Source organism: Nomascus leucogenys, chromosome 13 (genome assembly GCF_006542625.1).
Source record: "Nomascus leucogenys isolate Asia chromosome 13, Asia_NLE_v1, whole genome shotgun sequence".
Lineage (NCBI taxonomy): Eukaryota > Metazoa > Chordata > Mammalia > Primates > Hylobatidae > Nomascus > Nomascus leucogenys.
Window position 1 is genome coordinate 22891197 of NC_044393.1, and position 19293 is coordinate 22910489.

The following is a 19293-nucleotide window of genomic DNA, read 5'->3' on the forward strand; positions in this document are numbered from 1 at the left end:
CACCTACATGAGAGACATTAAACTAGATACTTGGAATACAAGTACCTCAAGGAGCTTGAATGTGGAAGGAAAAATTAGATATGAGTATTATGCTAGATAGCTTACGTTAGAGTCTACAAATACTATGAGAAGCTGAGAAGTAGAGGATGAAACAGTTACTACCTCTGCTGGGTGGGAAGAGACGATGAGCAACAGCAGCATCTGGCATCCTAACACTCATTTCTTGCATATTTACTTTGCATAGACATTGTATAAAGCTCTTGATAAGATTGCCTTACAAGGATAAAAACTGCCTTATATTTTATCCTTGCAAATAACACTATGAAGTAAATATTAGGGTCCCCAATTCCCGAGTGAGGAAACTGAGCACAAAGAGGTTAATTAACTTACCTAAGGTGGCAGTTGGTGAGTGGCAAAGCCAACGATACTTCAAAGCCAAGACTTCCTGTACCCTAGATGTGTGCTCTGTAACGCCTCAGAATCCTTGGTGAAAGTGGCCAAGCAGGGCCAGCACAGACAGAAGGGGAGGATGGAGAGGACTCCAGGTTGCGTGGTGCACTCCTGCTTCACAGTATTTATTACAGTGGTAGCCATACATGTATTTTAAGGCTGTCTGATTGTTTTCTCCACTAGAGGGTAAACTCCTTGAGAGACTGCACCATGTCTGTCATCTTCAATGCTCCATGCCTACCAGGAACTTAATAAGGTTTTGGGGACCTTATTCAAGAAAAATACAATGAAAGCATCACTGCTATAAAACCTGTTCCTGCTCACTAGATAAATGAGGCCCTCCTGACCACAGCCCAGCATATCCCCAAGTCTCTCTCTGCTGCCCTGTCTCTGCAGAGCCCTCTCACAAGGGAGAGGAAATGGAATGGGTAGGGAGAAGAAATAAAAATCTGCGGTCTCCCTCCTACAAGGAAACAACAGGGGCCTAGGACTCATAGTGGTGAGGGAAGTGTCAGAGCAATAGGGGCTGAGGCAGGGAGACAAGTGGGAGAGGGAGAATAGAGGCCTTGCCCTCTGCCACTCCCTGAACCCCATGACATCTCACCACCCCAACCTTGGCTCCTGCCTCTTTGGTTTCTGTGTTACTGCCACCTCTTGGACGGTAAATGTGGGTTTAGTCCTTAAGCCTCCAACAGAGTAAATCTGTGGGGTTGGAGACATTCTAAATAATGGTCAGAAGTCATCAGGTCAGAGGCCTGCTTGCTGAGACATCCTGCTTCAGCAGAACCCACTAGGCTCTCCTGTTTTAGAGCTACTTGACCCAGCCGCCACAGCATCTGGCTGCACTCCCTTTGGGCCATGCCAGCCCAAGCCAAGCCACTCTCCTGTCCCCATTTTGCTTCCTGGGAAACAGGGCCCCAGTGAGTGATCTAGTCTCTGACCTCACTCCAAGGTGCCAGGGATCTCATTCACTCACTGCCTGCCCAGAAAGCCCAGCTTAAATTTTTTTTTTTTTTAAGAGATGTAGTCTTGCTCTGTCGCCCAGGCTGGAGTGCAGTAACATGATCTTGGCTCACTGCAACCTCTGCCTCCCGGGTTCAAGCAATTATCCTGCCTCAGCTTCCCGAGTAGCTGGGTTACAGAAGCCCGACACCACGCCTGGCTAATTTTTGTATTTTTAGTAGAGATGGGATTTCACCATCTTAGCCAGGCTGGTCTTGGAACTCCTGACCTCGTGATCCACCTGCCTCGGCCTCCCAAAGTGCTGGGATTACAGGCGTGAGCCACCGTGCCCGGCCCAGCTTAAATTCTTTGAACTCACCTCCCCTACTGAGAGAGACGGCTACCTTGGATTTCTTTCTCCGAAGTTGAAGTTGAATACCCTACCGTTTTACCTGCTTAGGAGAGCTGCTTGCCCAACCTTTACTAGCACACATGATTGTATGGAGCTTCATGCTTCCAGTGTAGACCAGTTCTCAGGCCAGAACCAAGCCATCCTCTTGGGATCAGTCTGGCAACAGACATTCTGTTCTCACTGGAGGGAATGCTCTGTGTTTCACTGCTGGCCTCAAAAGGCCCTCAGCAAAATCCTTAACAAAGTGACATATGTTACCTTTTCTAACCTCCTTGGTGGATATGCTAAGAACTCCTAAGAAAAGGCCACAGTCCCAGTTAGGATGGACAAGCTAACACAGGCACATTATACTCAATTACTGTTGAAGGTGGAGGAAGTGACTAGGGCAGGAAGAGGGGAGCTGCCTCCAAACAGCTGGTGGACTATCAGGCAGAATAGGGTGACCATAAAGTGGGTCTTCAGCGCCTCAGAGAAGGACCCAACGCTGCCCAACCTCCCAACTGAGGGAATGGAGTTGTATTCCTTAGCTCACCTCCTGCCCCCAAGTAAGCTGAGAAACCTGTGGGACCTATGGCCAACTGGAGCTCTCCTTCACTCCTTCCTAGGGTTAGTCACCCTGTGAACTCAGGCCCACACTCTCTGGGCCTTAGGCTGAAGTCAAGGTGGGGTTGGAATTCTCCCACCACACATCCACACCTACACAGCCAGAACCCAGTGTGGTCAATACCCGACTCCTACCACGGGCAAGGCCAAGCCAAGGACACTATGACCCAAGCCCATACCCTCAACAATCATTTCCCTCAGAACATTTTAACTCAACCATATCCCCAGGTGTCCAAGAAAACAGGAAGCCAACCCCAAAGTGAACTCCCCACCTGTGCTGAGGAAGAACTAAACACACACAAACAAGTAGCCAAACTCGCCATGGCCCAACTCCTCACCAGTTTGGCCAGCTGTTCACTGTCAGGGCCCAGAACATCAGTGAGACCACCCACTCTCCTCCGTACCCAAGCCTTGCTGCCTTGCGCCCAGGCCCCTCACAGCCTTTGTACAGATGCTTTACCCAACACCTGTGTGCCAGCTGGCAGGTGGAGGGACCCCGGGGGTAGGATGGGCTGCTACAGGGAGAAAGGCGATTCCGTCTTGGCCCTCAGGCTCAGCCTACAGCACTTTAGGCATAGCTGTCTCCTGCCAGCCCTGGGCATTAGTGGTTTTCTGCATGGTCCAGATCACAAGCTTCTCAGGATCAAGGACTGGGTCACCTCCTTTTCTTGCTTCCTAACTCCAGCCTCCTCTGTGCCAGGCCTGGGCTCAGTAAAAAGGGATGCCAGTCTTCTGAAGGAGAACGCCCTGCCCCGTTTACTCTGCATCCTGAGTCTTGCTGAAGCCAGGGCCACCGGCCAACACCAGGAAGGGCCAGGGCCGGAAGGAAGCAGCAGAGCCTATACACAAAGCCTACATGTGGACTATAAAAAGGAGCTCCTCCCTGCCTCCCCCAGGATGGGCCCGGTTCCTAGGAGGTAAAGAGTGGGGAGAAAGCTAGGACTTAAGCCTGGGCACACAGCCACTGCAGCCTCTCAAAAGCTAGCCAAGAACCACCTCAAAAGGAACTAGTCTTGCAAGGAGGGGTGCGAGAATATTAAGGGCTTAGCCAGGAATGCAAGTAGAGACTCTCCAAGTCCCATCTCTTGGGACCATAGCCTCTCTTAAGGCAACCAACTCCACTGTCCCCATTGCTTCTTCTCCGAAACTACAGAATATTCGGGGACCAACCCCTTCTCACACTTCTTTCTCTACTCTCTAGGGGCTGAAAACAGCCCCTAGAAGTCTCTAGGCACCCATATTCCCCACTTTCTCTGGAGACTCCAGCACACCCAGCAAAGCTCTGGGAAGCAACTGTGATGAGTGGCAGAAGTAGTGAGAATCTCAAACTCTGGGCAGCAGCAGGATACTGTGGCCACAACAGAGTAGGCTCAGCGGGCAGCTCAAGTAGGGCCATGGGTCAGTGGGGAAGGGGGGGGCAGCTATGGCAGAGGTGACAGGCAAGGGCCACACGAATATACTTATTTCAAAGATGTCAGCCAAGACAGTCTCTTGACCCACACAGGCAGCACTCTACTCTACCACAACAGCAAAGCCACACTCACCACATGCATCCTAAGTCATAGAAATTAATTCCTTCTAAACCTCCATACTCCAAATCTCTCTCCAGCCTAGTTTGCCCAGGGTGTTCAGGCTCTGTACTAGAGGCCTCACCCAGAACCACTGAGGCCACTCTCCAGGGACGGTGGTGTAGGTTAGCACACATAGCAAACAGGGGAAATTAACCTTCCTTGTTGCCAGTCATTGATATGTGGGCATCATTTGTTATCACAGCACACCCTCACCTACCCTGACAGAGCAGCCTCTTGCTTTATTTCCTTCATAGAACTCACCAAATCCTATAAGTATTTTATCTGTCTGGCTATTTATCTCCTTTCTGGCTGTATCTACCCTAACCTTATGTCCACTACTGGTCTCCACAGTGCTTGGCACAGTTAGCAAATGCCAGAGTCTAAAGCCAGGGAAGCACAAGTCGTGTCTCACTTATTCAATGAGCCACTGAGGCCCAAGAAAGCTAGTTTTTTTTTTTTTTTTAAGGAGAGTAGCTATGGTGAGATGGAACACAAACCAGGCTAGAGATCTACTGCTACCAAGAACAAGTCAGGGGCTGGAATAATCACATCCAGCTCAGTGTGCCCAACACACAGTAGCAAGACCCACAATAAATGTATGACAAATTAAAGAGCACATGAATGAATGCATGCTCTTGAGTTGTCATAGAGAATCCTGGAAAAGCCCTTCTCAGGACATTTGGGGCACGGAGCCCCAGATTCCCATGTTCTGTAGAAGCTTAGGCGGAAGTGTCACCATGAACCAGAAAGTCATGAGGGTGAGGCTCTTCTGTGCCCTGCCCCCAATCAGCGGCTACATTCACCCCCATGTAAGAGTGTGGGAAAGGTCTGGGTGGGCCAAGCATCTCGACATGGGTGTTATGGCAAGGATGAGTGCAGGATGGGTTTTGAAATTGAGGCAATGAGTCCAGCTTGTCCACAGATGGAAGTCTAGGCTGGTCAAACACATGTGGCCAGAGGGAAGAAAAACAAAACAAAAAAAATAACCCTCTGTTCCTAATGAACAGTCCATCCTATTGTCATTTTCCCCAGAATGGGAGAATAAACTGAATACTATAGCAGGAATCAGAAATCCTAGGATCTGCCATGAACTTGCTATGTGACCTTACCCTTAGGGCCTTGGTTTTCTCCTCTGTAAGAGAGGGATAGTAACTCCTGCCCTCCATGGATTCATGGAGCTGCTGTGAAGTTCAAACAATACAACAGGTGAGAAAATGTTCCACGAACTCCTAATATGATATTCCAATTCCAGAGTTTTTTGATGCCCCAGTCCTCTGTGTACAGACTCAGGGAAGGAACACAGAAAGCAAGTAGGAAACAGACTCCTAGCCCAGGTTGTTGGAGCAGCCACTTGTGGCCGAGCTTAGTGGTGGAAAAGATTGGAGCTCTGTAGTTAACGAAGGTGAGAGTAAAGGAAATGAATACTGGTAAGTGGCCACTAAGTGACAAATGTGCTGGGTAGTTTTCACATAAAATCTCTTACTCTCATATACAATCTCCCTTATTATTAATATACAGCTCTGTGAGGAGAAATTACTTTTACAGCTAAAGATCAATTTCAGACAGGGAAAAGTAATCTGCCCAAGGTCACAGTAAGAGCTGAGACCTGAACCCAAATCTGACCAGCTCTAGCCACAAATCTCCAGGCACTTCAGCTCAATCACCAGCAAGGTGGGACTATCTGGTCAATGGCGGCCTGAAGCCACTCCTCACCCGTGGCTCCACCTTGAGTCTTGCCACCTGTAAACACGCTGCTCTCAGAAATTCCCTCCAAGGAAGCACTGTTCCCATGCTCCTCTAAACAAAGCACTCGGCCGGGCGCGGTGGCTCACGCTTGTAATCCCAGCACTTTGGGAGGCCGAGGCAGGTGGATCACGAGGTCAGGAGATCAAGACCACGGTGAAACCCCGTCTCTACTAAAAATACAAAAAATTAGCCGGGCGTGGTGGCGGGCGCCTGTAGTCCCAGCTACTCGGAGAGGCTGAGGCAGGAGAATGGTGTGAACCCGGGAGGCGGAGCTTGCAGTGAGCCGAGATCGCGCCACTGCACTCCAGCCTGGGTGACAGAGCGAGACTCCGTCTCAAAAAAACAAAAAACAAAAAACAAAAAACAAAGCACTCTACAAGGGGCACCAGAACATTCCCATCCTCCTGTCCCACACCCATCTCTCCTAGGACTCTCCTCAAAGTCTGCAGTGACTTCTCTAGTTCTAACAAAGCAAGTGGAAAGGGGGAAAAATCAGTCTCCTAATATCACGCCTTTGCAATCTCAGGCCTCACTCCCTTCCTCCAACTTATCGTCTGTGGTCTCCTTGAAGCCACATCCCACAGGAAAAGGCACAGAGTGAGAAGAGATGCTGTGAGTTAACGAAGACTGACACAGAACAGTGACAGCAGAGGCAGGCCCTACCACATGGAGGCTGTGGCATTAGAGCACTTCCTCGAAGACAAGGTCTCTCCAGATAGCGTCCTGGACTAGGCACTTAGGAATAGGACTAGAATATCATACCTTCACTCTACAGAAGGGGTTACCACCCAGAGCAGCTGCTTCCAGCCAACTGCCCTGTCTCCCTGCAAAACCAGCAGTGGGAAAGAGCCCTGACTTTACAGAGACTGCTGAGAGCTGCAAGAGAGGATGGGCGGGCCTCCTTGCCTCTGAATCAAAGGGCTTGGTGGCCAGGCACCAGCCCCTTAGGACAACAGGTGCATTCGAACTCTTCCCCACCAGGTCCTCCTGGGAACTTAATCCTCATCTCTGTCCTGTCAGGGCTCCTACGTAGTAAGCACTTACACTGTGCCACACTCCGTGCTAAGCACTTTGTACAGGTTCTCATCAAATCCTCACAAAAACCTTATAAAATAAATGCCATTTGATACTATCCTTTTTACAGATAAGCAGCCCAGAGAGGTAGTTATATGCTTTAAGGTCACAGAGCAAGTAAGTTGCACAACGGGATTTTAATTCAAGCAGAGTCTACGGCCCAAATGCTTAACTACTAAGCTCTGTCTCACCCCTCAAGACCCAGCCCTTCTCCCATCTACCACCATGGCATCCCCGCTCTGCCACAGCAAGAAGGTCTTGTCTGGGCCCTCATCAGCTCTCTCCTGCAAACCGTGCAAACTGTAGGAGCTCACTGGCCTCCCTCCCCAACACCTGCCTGACAAACCACTGCCATTGTGGTCTCCCAGGCAGAGGCAAGTCAGTCCCACAACAGCCTCCACTGACTCCCATCACCTCCAGGACTGAGTGTAATCTGCTGGACACGGCACGCCAGGGCTATAGCTGTCTCCAACCAGTCCCAGCCTCCTCTCTACCACACCGTATCTGTTCCCTACCCCTGCACAGAGTGATTCCCAGTTCCTCAGCCTCAGCACAGGCAGGTGCCTCAGTAATTCAAGGCCTACCTCAAAAGTCACCTCTCCTTTAATGCCTTCCTGGCAGAGCTCCTCACAGTTCTTGGCAGAAGCCTTTATATTATGGTTTGTAACACACAGGGTTATAATCATATGCCTCCACATCTGTCTTTTCCAAGAGTTCATCAATAGCACAAACCATGTCTCAATAAACTTTTGAATCCTTGGTGCCTGGCACTGGGCAAATGGGGAGGTGTAATAATACTTATTGCAAATATTAATAAATGTGCTTCATTCTAAGAAGCTACCCAGAGCAAAGCTGGTAGCCAAGATCTCTAAACTCCAACTGAATCCTGTGCATCTGTGTACACATACACAGAGGAGTCTGGAGAGAAGCTGGAGGTGTTGTGGGTCCCAGAACTGGGTGTGCTCAGCTCCTCCAGTTATCTGTGAAGCAGGCCCTTTTCCTAGGTTCACAGGAAACAGAGGATCCCAGCTGGACGGTGGGGGGGCGCCTGGAAACCCACACATCGGGGCAAGCCTGGGGTGCTGAGGAAACACTAAAAGGCCTGACTTCCCTTGGAAAAAACTACATTCAGACAGGAAACACACAGGCAGGGATGGCTAGCTCTGGAGATCCGGACATGTGCTCCTGCCCCTCTCCCACTGGGAGTAATAGCCAGTACAAAGAAAACCCTTGATGACACCGGCCTGGGCCTTGCCCTCTCCCGTGCTGTGGGCCTAGCCCTTGGAGCAGGCCTCCTGGTGTGGTCTGCCCCCCAGCCACAGGGGTCAAGCCCCAGCCGGCTGGTTCCACTACTACCTCCCTTCTGAGCCCGCCTGCCTCATCAAGGCAGTTAGCTGTTTTCTTCCACCACCCTCACCCACTTCATCAAAGGTACTGCTCACAATTGTCATTGCCTGTTTTTGTTTCCCTAAAAGCAAGCACCCATACTCATTCCCCTCAGAGGGCCTGGCATCTAGAAAAGTATCTAGTGAAGAATCAGCCAAAGACAGAAGCCTGGGGCCCCAGAAGTCCCCACGGACATGCTCAGTCAATATTCACAGAGTACCTCCACAGTGTCTACACCAGTGTTTACTGGGCCCACAAAGACCCTCAAATGGACAACCTCATTAAACACGAGTCTGAACCATCTCAACTCAGAAGACACCAGAAGAAAAAGTGTGGAGCCAGAGCCTAGAGAGGCTGAGGCTGTCTTGGGATACAAAAGCCAAAGTGGTCTTTGCCCTGTAATGCGTGGTCTGAGCACAAAGGTGTCTCACAGAGGAGCCACGTGGACCACAGGGAACATGGGCTTGGGGTTGCTAGTTAGCCACTGACTAGTGAGGTGGCCCCAGCTGAGGCCTTGCCACACACTGACACTTACAACACCTTGGGCACAAACGATTCTCCATTTCCATTTCCTCATCTGTAAAATGGGACGAAAGGTCTCGATAGCACTCAGCTGGAACTCTACATAACTGCATTTTATTCATTTATGTCAGTATCTGCAACATAAAAGGCCAAACACCAACCTGGTTCCTGTCATACCACCAGGACAACCAAACTTGGCAACACCTAAGCACTTCCCCACCCCGCTTTTGAGCCAAATGACCACCCTAGAAATCAGCAGGTGTCAGCTCTATTTCACAAGTGCTGACAAGAGAGGGCACAGAGTCAGGGCAGAAGTAGGTCTTACATATGAGTGCTCCTTAAACCACACTGTCTCTCCCTCAGGTCTACCAACACCCTGAAGGTAGCACAGTGTCTCTCTCTTAGGCCAGGCTTCAGGCACTGCTGGTACCCTGGTAGGGTCAGCAGGAAAGGCTAGATACCTGAGGTGCTTAGGCAAGAGTCCAGGTGGCAGAAAACCCGGCTGGCAGTCCAACCTCCTCAGAGGCCGCAGGGATCAGAACCCACCAACGAGAGCCCACGAATGGGGAGAAGCAGGGCAGGGCTTCAGTGGAAGCCTCCATTAGTAAAGCCTGAACACACGAGCATCGACCAGACTTTTCATCCAGGCTCCTTTCAATCTGAGCCCCCAAAATCCAAGAGCCAGGGTCCGCCTACATCCTCTGCCTACTCTCCAGGCCTGTTAAATCCCAGCTAACTGATGAGATCACTGAATGTGTACACCTCTGGCTGACCCACCTGCTCACCCCTGGGTAGGGGGTTATCAGGCCTTCTGTATGCCTGCCTCCATCCCCCAAAGACCTGAGGAATGATAAATCATCCCCTCTCTGCACCCCTCTTTTCTCTTCAGGCCCCAACTTACAAACAAGAAAGGTCACACCCAGGGGTCAAATGTGCACAACTGCAAACACTTTCTCTACAGAAACACGGTTCTACATGGTGGGTGGGCAAAACAAACACTGTTCTACATGGGTTGGGGCAAAACAAAACCGTTTCCTGCCTTTTTCTGAGTAGCAATCTAAGTGAAATGTGAGTTTGGTCACCGTCCTCCTCCCTTCCTGCACCTTCATCCTCACCTACAGCCACACCTCACCCCCTCACCATTCCCAGTTCAGGGTCTTGAAGGGCAGCCACGGTCTATTGTTAATGTTATTGCTAATAACAGCTCACATTTATTAAACATTTATGTGTCAGACAATGCTAGATGTTTTACATGAATTGTCTCATTTGATCCTGCAGCAACCATATATACTGGATATATTATTACCCCCATTTTACACATGAGGAAATCAAGGCTCAGAGAAGGTAAGTAACTGGCCGAGAAACATACAACGAATATATGGGCTTCAAATCCAGACTTGCCATCAACCACTGTGCTACATTTATTGCCTGCTAATATGCGTGGTTTAAAATGCAGTCTGTTACCCAGGAGATCTCTGAGAACTTCCAGCCAGTGCCACCAACACAGCATAGGCAGCAAGGAAGGGGACCGTGCCTGGAGCCTGATGCCTGAGTGATGTTCCCAGAGTTATCTCAGCTCTTTGCAGTGTCGATCCTTCCTTTACTTTGGAATCCACAGGCTCTCAAGTCACTAAAATGTTCTCCCAATGGCTGACAGGGTCAGTGGGGGCACTGAGGAAGGCAGCTGCCATTTCTAAGTTGAGCAGCTGCGTTAGATCTGTGTCAGATCTGGAGTTTGTAGCTGAGGATGGTTGGCTGCCTCACCACAAGACCTTCCTTCCTCCCAATCTCCTCAACTATCTACACACATGCACACCATACCCAAGATGTGTGGGACCTCCCCTTGGGGTGTCACTTCCTGATCCCCCTCCTTCACACAGATCTGGTTCTGAGCCTGGGTCTCTCTAACCCCAGTCTCCGGGGGTCCCTGCAAGAAGCAACCCAGTCTAGAGTTGCAGACACACCATCTCTTCACACTGAGAGGCGGGGGAATGGAGGACAGAGCAGAGTGCCCATCCGACCACAGCACAGGCTAAGTGGAACAACTCTCAAAGATCTGGGGTTTTTCAAAATCCCCCAACTCCCTCCTCCCACTAGAGACCAGCGCAAAAGCAGCCAAGCTCAGGCCTGGAAAGGCGAAAAGGCAGGAAACCAAGAGAAGCCGCTCCCGCTCCCGCTCCCTGAAGCCACCCGACAGAGGACAAAGGGCTAGACTCACAAACTAGCTGCACTCCTGAGAATAGTACCTGACTCCAAGGCGCTGGGGCAGGCCTTTATGGGGCCCATCTCCTGGGAACGTGCTTCCCAGGACAAGGGGAGTCCCTGCCCTGGCACTGAGTGTCTGTCCACCCACATAGGCCTCCAAAACCCAGCTTTGGGACAAAAGTAGCAGGAAAAAAAAAAAAAATCCAGCACTGGCTTCTCTCAGGCTTTTCCAAACCAAACAAGACCACCTTCCTCCCTCTCCCCCAGAGGGAGATGAGTAGGCCCGGCTCTGCTCCAAGACCAGCCCTACCCAACATCTGCCTAAGTTCTACTTAGGGAACCCAAAGGTTCCTTTGCAAATAAGAGCCCAGCCTGGGGGCCCGGAGAGTTTCACAGACTGCTCTTTCTGGAGAAAGAGTGGGCGGGGACCGGCTGGTCAGGCCCCAGGTTCCCGTGCAGGGTGGGGGCCACTGCCTTAGCTTCCCTCGCCGATGCCGCCACCACTCCCAGGGTCTGGGGGGCCCGATGCCTGCACCGCAGGTCTCCAGCCTGCGAGGATTTTTAGGCCTCAGGGCAAAGCGACTGAAACACTCCCCCCAGCTGGGGGAGGGGGGTGTCCTGTCAGGTGACCGAGGACCCGGATGCCCCCCGCCCCCAGTGACCACCCGAGACGAAACGGGGGCGGGGCCCGGAGGGGGTTGGGAAGGGCCCGAAAGTTTGCCCAAGTCGCTGGGGCGGCCGGCCGGGGCGCGAGCAGTCGGGCCGGACTCCCACGACCCCCGCGCGCGGCGGGCCCAGGCAGGAAGGGGGCGCACTTACTGGCCCCCTCGATCTTGTCGGCGCCCCGGCTCCACGTGATCTGGCGCGTCTCCAGCTTGACCTGGAAGGTCTTCCGCTCGGGTCGCTGAGACTTCTTGGAGTAGAACAAAGTCATGACGGTGCCCACCTCGAGGCTGCGGCAGAGGTGCAGCACCTCGGCGTCCGAGGGCGCGCCGGGCCCGCAGCCGTTGGCGCAAGGGGACGCAGCGCCCGCCATGGCTCCGACGCTGGGGGCGGCAGCGGCACAGGCCGGGACGGCCCGGGAGCAGGCGCAACGGCGGCGGCCGAGGTTGGGGCTGAGGCAGAGGCGGCCGACGAGCGGGACCCGGCGGCGGCTCCTGCAGGCGGACACGGGGCGGGGCCTGAGCGCGACGGGGCGGGGCTGCCCTGAGGCCCCGCCCCGCTCGCGCGCCTGGAACAAAGGCGCCCGCGCACCCGTGGGGAGGACCCCCGCCCGCCGGCCCGCCGCGCCTGCGCCCCGCGACCCCCAGACAGGCCGCAAGCGGGGACGGAGGCGCGATGGCGGCGGGAGCGCGCGCCGTTCCCGGTCGACCCACCCAGCCCTCAGTCCCGCAGAGCCTTCTCACGCGGCCCTGGACACAGCCCGGCGGCCACGAGCGGCCCTGTCACGCACGGCAGCCCCGCCCACAGGCCGCAGGCCCCGCGGCCGGCGCGTCAGTCAGGCGTACTCGCACGGGCGGCCGCCAGCCCGCGGTCCCGCACAGACGCAGCCCCCGCGTCCGTCCCGAACACCGCCCATGCAGCGACCGGGACGGGACGTGAGTGGGTGGCGCGTCCTCCGGGAATGCCCGGCCAAACCCAGTTACCTGGGTGGGCTTCCCGGAGAAGGGAGCCAGGCCGGGCCGCCTCACACCGGCGGCGGCGGCGGCGGGTCCTCTGCGCGCCCTCTCCCGGGAGGGGCGGGGGCGGGGCTGCCTGCGGATTGGTCGCGGGCACTGATGGACAGCCGACATGTCCCGCCCCCCCGGCGGCGCGGGCCTGGCCCGCAGGCCGCTCTGGTGACGGCCAGACCCACGTCTGTCTGTTCCGCCCCTGCTGCCAGGGTGGCCTTCAGTGGTCCTCTCTTTCGGAGAGTTCCCCCCAAGCGTGAGCACCCCTTGCAGGGGCGTTAGGTCCGCGGCCGCGCTGTCCAGCGGTCTGACCTGCAGCTCCCAGGGCCTTTGTGTCTGTCCCTCGCATGGGCCTCTGCACGCTCCGTCCCCACGCGGCAGGACTCGAGTCCGATTCGGGGCGCTGGCTCAGACCCTACCCCGCAGCGCCCCTCCTGCAAATGCTCTTCTGAACTTTGGTTTTCCCCGCCTTGCTTTCCTTCTCCTCCTGTGGCCGCTGCCTCTCGATCTCAGAAGCTTCTCTTCCTCTGCACTCAGTGCTAGGCCAGATCCCAAGGCGACCTGACCTTTGTTTCCCCTGGCTTTGCTCACAACACAGGCACCGGTGATTCCAAACCTGCATCTCCCCTACGTTCCAGGCCCCAGCATCCCACTGCATGTTCCACATCCCCCCCTTAGACAGCTCACCTTCCCTCCCCAAACGATTCCTTCCACAGTCTTCACTTTCTCAGAACGCGGCGCTAGACTCCTCTAAGTTGGAAGGCCAAAAACCTTGCAGCTAACTTTGATTCCTCCCTCTGCCTCACCTCCAATCCATCAAGACCTGTTCAGTTAGCCCACAAGCTGAAGGCCCCATCTCGTGTCACCCAGACTACTCATCTTGTTTGGTTTTGCCTGGATCTATCATGCTTTAAATCTTTAAAATGAAATTAAATCATGATCCCCTACATCCAGCCTAAAACCCTCCATGAATTCCCATTGCACCTAAAATCCATACTCCCTGCTTGGCCTAGCAGGTTCTATATGACCTGCCCATCTCACCAGTTTCATCTCTCACAAGTGATCCTTCACTCTCCATTCTCCAGCCACAAGGCCTTTTTCTGGTTATGGAATATAATTCATACTCTTCGTCTTTCTGAAGCCATTCTTGAAACTCACCCCTGCAATCTATCTACCCTTGTCAGCACCGCCAAAATTGAGGACACCCACGGTCGCGGTGGAGCCTGTCTGACATGTTGAGCCAGGCAGTGGGTCGGCTGCCAGACACAGCAGGACAACTTACTGCATTTCAGAGGTGAGAAGCCCAACAGAGCTTCCAGCTGATGCCAGAGAAAGAGCCAGGCTTCCTGGGATTTGTGAGATAGTAGGACTAGACTAGAGTTTGTAAGTATGTAAGAGTGTGTGCTCAGGCAACCCACTCAGCTGGATAGTGACCTGGGGCTGCTGCTTCTGACTTTGTCTTGCTGTAGTGGAAACTTGTGTGTTAACGTTGATTGACTCAAGTGCATCCCCTAAGAAGCTCAGAATTCAGCATGACATTGGGACACTTTGTCCTAGCCAGCTTCTGTGGCGTAAGGAGTGGTGGGGTAGCTGAGATGGACTGCCACCTAGTGGCAGGCCTTTACGTGGGCGGGAGGGAGCTAGCGTAGACCCTGTGCTGAAGGCGTGCACCTGTGGTCACACCTGATCCTCATAATTATCCTCTAATCAGGAATGATGGTCCACAATTTACTGATGAGGAAACAGAGATTCAGAGAAGTTCTACAGTTTGCCCCAAAGCCACATAACTAACATAACTAGGTGGGAATTAGAACCCAAGTCGGCCTGACTCCATGAGTTTTCTGCCTCACAGGAGATCCACTGGCTTAGGTAAGTCCTGGTGGTCAGTAGTCAGTGGGCATGGAGGCTATCTGGTTAATCAGCATGGGTGAGGGGAGGCATGCTCACCGCTGGCCTTGGGCACAGGGAATCCAGCAGAACGTGAGTGCTCAGAGTGTGGCTTTAACTGGCTGAGGCTTGAAGTTCTGCGGACCCTGCTCTTCTCTGTGTTGGGCATTGACAACATGAGGAGCACAAGAGAGACCCAGCGCCAGCTCTCCGGGAGTTCAGACATTAAATAAACACTCTGTTACATAAAGACAGTTATGATGAGGGCTAGAAGGAAAAACATTGGGTCGAGATCACTTCAGACCTCAGCAGAGGTCTAAAGGAAGTGAGTCGATGGCGAGGTGAATTATTAAAGGTGGGTTGGAGAAAAGTACATTCCAAGTAGAGGTAACAGCATGTACAAAGGCCCTGAGGCCAGGAAGAGGTTGTTGAATTTAGGGTTACAAAGCTAGAGTTTCCTGACTGAGGAGGGGATACAGAGTGATGAGGCCAGGAAGGCAGACAGGGGCTGAATGGGGCCCCTCTCTGGCTGTCTGATCCTGTTTTTTACAGGAGGCACCCTCCTAAGTGCTGCAGCCCTCATTGAGCTTCCTGTGCTGACTCGGGCAGCCTGTGGGCTCTGATGCACTTTTTACATCTGTTTCTCCATTTTTTTGGGAGCTTCCTAACATGCAGGGTAAGGCTTCCTTGCTTTTACTTTTGCCTCTGGGTCTGGACCTCCAGGGGCTCAAGAAATCCCTGCCAACAAGAGCTTGAGTTTTCAGCCCGTTGCCAGGCCTGTAATCAGGGAACAGTGCCCATTTCCTCCTGGGACTTCTGGGCCAGCATCCCAGGCCTCAGGTGCCTCCTTCCACCAAAGGAAGTGCAGGAAAAACAGGGCATGCAGAGGGTGTGGTCTGTGTGGGCTTCCCCCAGCTCAGCATATATATGGGTGCGTGGGTGTGAATGGCAATACGTGCAGCTGCGCTGTCTGGGAGGAGCAGCCCAGCACCCACACAAGGCACACGCCTGTGACGTCACCCATGCTAGCCCTGCTCAGGCCTATTTCTGTGAACATACATGCTTCAGCATGCCCTGGCCTACACTGTACCTGTGCCTGTGCCCAGAGTCTGGGGAGAGTCCCAGCCCAACTGCCCCTCGGGACCTGTGGGTTTGGCCTCAACAGCTGTTCATTAAATGGCCACTTAGAACAGTGGTTGGCATATAGTAAACACTGTGGAACTGCTTTATCCACATTGTCTCATTTCTTCCTCATTACAGCCCTATAAGTGCTCTTATTATCCCCATTTTCCAGATGAAAAAACTGAGGCACAGAGCTAAAAGGCAGGATTCAAACCCAGGTAGTCTGGCCCCAGAGTCAATGCTGTTTTGCTTCCCATGTGTGTATGAACACTTTATTGTATATCCTTTCTCCTTTGTAGAATATCCCTACCTGATATGTTTTCTCTCTCTTTTTTTTTTTTTTTTTTTTGAGACAGAGTTTCTCTCTCATCAACCAGGCTGGCGTGCAATGGCACAATCTTGGCTCACTGCAATCTCCGCCTCCCGAGTTCAAGCAGTTCTCCTGCCTCAGTCTCCTGAGTCTCTTTTGATTCAGTGCTATCACAGGTTGGGTTCTTTGGATGCGGACTCTGTGACAGGTTAGTGTACAGCATGTTTGTTGGGGAGTGGCCCTGGGATCAACACTCTGGGAGGTACTGGAAAGAAACGGAAGTGGGCACAGGGAAAACTAAACTGAGACGCAGGCCTGATGACAGTCTCAGCCAACCCCCAGGATCTCTATTGTCTGGCACTAGCCTGGAAAGGAGTTGTAATGTCCTGGGAAGAGCCTAGCCTGGGCCAGATGGCACTCTGCAGCCAAGATGATCTTCGAGGGGCTGACAGCTAAAGATTTTCTGCTGACAGCTCTCCCAGTGGTTGGGTCAACAAGTCCTTCCTTGAAGGGGATCTGGGTGGCACGTTGCTATGTCTACCACAAATGTATTCTTTTTCAGCCCTTTAAAAAATGTTTTGAGTACTTAAAAATAGAGAACAAAATATAGAAATAGGAGATGAGATTATAAGGAGGAGGACGATAATATGGTTTATGGGTTAATGTAGCTGATGTGATTGAGAATTAAACATGGCTGAGCTTCCTGATAGCCAAAAGAATAACACTTTCTATTCTGTTCACTGGTTCTTTGGAGTAAAAAAAATTTCTGGGGTTAAATTATAAAAGAAGTTTCTCACCTGGATACTTATTTAATTGAAATAGTGGAGAATGTTCTCAACTGGTTAATAGCAAATGCTGATGCTGTTTTCATTTGTTCCTTGTAATGGCCTTGAGTGAATATCAAAGGTATAATACACAAGTATAGCTCAGTGAAGCCCTTTTCACATTAGAAGGGAGCAGATTTATAGTCTTGCAGTGTCTAATTTGATCCATGTGTAAAACATTGTCCTTTTTCTTTAAACCATTCTTTTTTTTTTTTTTGAGACGGAGTTTTTTTTTTTTTTTTTTTTTACTCTTGTTGTCCAGGCTGGAGTGCAGTGGCGCGATCTCAGTTCACTGCAACCTCCGCCTCCTGGGTTCAAGCAAGTCTCCTGCCTCAGCCTCCTGAGTAGCTGGGATTACAGGTGCATGCCACCATGCCCAGCTAATTTTTTTGTGTTTTTAGTAGAGACGGGGTTTCATCATGTTGGCCAGGTTGGTCTCGAACTCCTGACCTCAGGTGATTCACCCGCTGCAGCCTCCCAAAGCGCAGGGATTACAGGCGTGAGCCACTGCACCCAGCCTAAACCATTCTTTAGTTTTTACTCAGTTTCTCGTGTTAGACATCTGAACAGCCCCTCCTCTGGGTTCGTGAGCCAGCCTGCACCTCAGCACACAGCCAGCACTACTTCCTAAGAACTAACCTCAGTGCACCTTGAACACCACCCACAACCTGCTGTTTAGGCTCCTGACCCCTGGCCCCCAAATCTATCTGTGGCTCCAACTTAGTCATCAGGCCTCACACTTCTTAGGTCATGTCCACCTGCTTTCCTCCTCACCTGGGATGTATTATCTGTCCCTCAAGAGCCTCGTGTTTTCTCTCAAGGCAAAATCACACCTGGCTTGGCTGCTCCCAGGGACTGCTCTCTCCATTGACCTTGGTGTATCTCTGCTGATTGGCCCCCGCAGTGGGACCCAAATGTTGAGGTTCTCCAGCTGGGCTGCAGATGTACCTTCTTCTGAAAGGTGGCAGGGACACTGTGATTGTGTCACTGAGGCAACATATGGCAATAAAGGAAGAGAAGGGGAAAGCCCAGGCCAGGGAAGACCTGCACTTTTCTGTTTTTCTCTCTCCTCCTTGCAACACGCTTCACCAATGCATCCTCTAGAGCACTAAGACAGCACAGCTGAGTCAGAACAATTTCTCACTCCAGCAGTGGGTACAGAAATGCCAACAGACCATGACAATTCAGTGTGATGGGGGCCTTGAAGCACTGAGAAGGGACACTTGGCTTTATTGAAACCTGTTGGTGTCTGTGGAGGTAGAGCAAAGTGAGAGACTGTATATGCCTGAAAGAGATGGCCACTCCAGATACAAGGCAAACACTCATCTTCATGATAGGGTCACTCCAAGTTGTTTTGTGGGTTATTATTATTTTTTTTTGCAACTAAAATATGAACTTTTTAGAGATGCAAGTGTCCACATATAATAGTTTACTTACATGTACATACTTTAAATCACATATTTAAAACAATATATTGATTCATGAATATTGATTTTTCCCACACTCACATTTTCAGTAAATTATATTCAACTCTTTACATGAATCTTGGATTTCTGTATTTTCACCATGAGTCGCTTTTTGAGTCATCTAATAGAATCTCTCAAAGCGTATCATCACTTTCCCTCCCTTCTAAGTTGAGAGAGAGAGCAAACAACTTTTTTTTTTTTTTTTTTTTTTTAGACGGAGTTTCGCTCTTGTTGCCCAGGCTGGAGAGTGCAATGGTGTGATCTCGGCTTACTGCAACCTCCACCTCCCGGGTTCAAGTGATTCTCCTGCCTCAACCCCCCGAGTAGCTGGGATTACAGGCGTGCACCACCATGCTCGGCTAATTTTTTGTATTTTTAGTAGAGATGGGGTTTCACCATGGCCAGAGTGGTCTTGAACTCCTGACCTCAGGTGATTCACGCGCCTTGGCCTCCCAGAGTGCTGGGATTACAGGCGTGAGCCACCGTGCCTGGCCAACTTTTTTTACTTAGATTTTTTTTTACTTAAAAAATAATTTTTGTTGAGGAATAATTTACATTTAAAATACATCCATTTTTAAGTGTAAAATTTGTGCTTTGACAAATGTATACCCTCATGTAACCTCCACCCAATCAAGATAGAGAATATTTCCATCACCCCAAAATGTTTCCTGGTGCCCCTTTGCAGTCAGTCTCCTCTGTCCCCATCCAGCAACCACTGACTGACTTTCTGTCACTACAGATTAGTTTTGCCTATTCTGGAATTTCACATAAATGGAATCATACAGTATGTACTCTTGTGTCTGCGTTCAGCATAACGTTATTTAGATTCATCCATGTTGCAGCAAAGGGAATACTTTCTGAATTAGTATGTGATGTTATCACTGAAAATTGTAACGTAAGCATAATTACCTTTTAGTATAACATTAAGATATTGCTTTTTTCCCCCTCAATTCCTCTATGGATATATACTAATAATCTTCAAAATAACCAGTTACTGTATTGCTTTAAACATGTTATGAAAAATCTCTGCTGGGCATGGTAGCTCACACCTATAATATCAGTATCTGGGGAGGCTGAGACAGGAAGATTACTTGACCCCAAGA

General features: G+C 51.3%; 1 protein-coding gene across 3 annotated transcripts in view; it reads right to left on the bottom strand.

Annotated features, from left to right (window-relative positions):
- The window catches only part of PLCG1 (phospholipase C gamma 1), a 38887-nt gene extending 26511 nt beyond the window's left edge, over positions 1-12376 (bottom strand). The window contains exons 1-2 of one of the 3 annotated variants that reach the window (XR_004033015.1): positions 12288-12376; positions 11731-12068 (exon numbers count right to left, since the gene is read on the bottom strand). Coding sequence is in view for 2 of the 3 variants with exons in the window: in XM_030826059.1 (XP_030681919.1) it covers positions 11731-11947 (217 nt within the window). In the remaining variant the exon portion in view is untranslated. The remainder of the gene's footprint in view (positions 1-11730; positions 12069-12287) is intronic. The other 2 variants (XM_030826059.1, XM_030826058.1) reach the window with 2 other exon arrangements.
- Positions 12377-19293: the final 6917 nt, after the last annotated feature.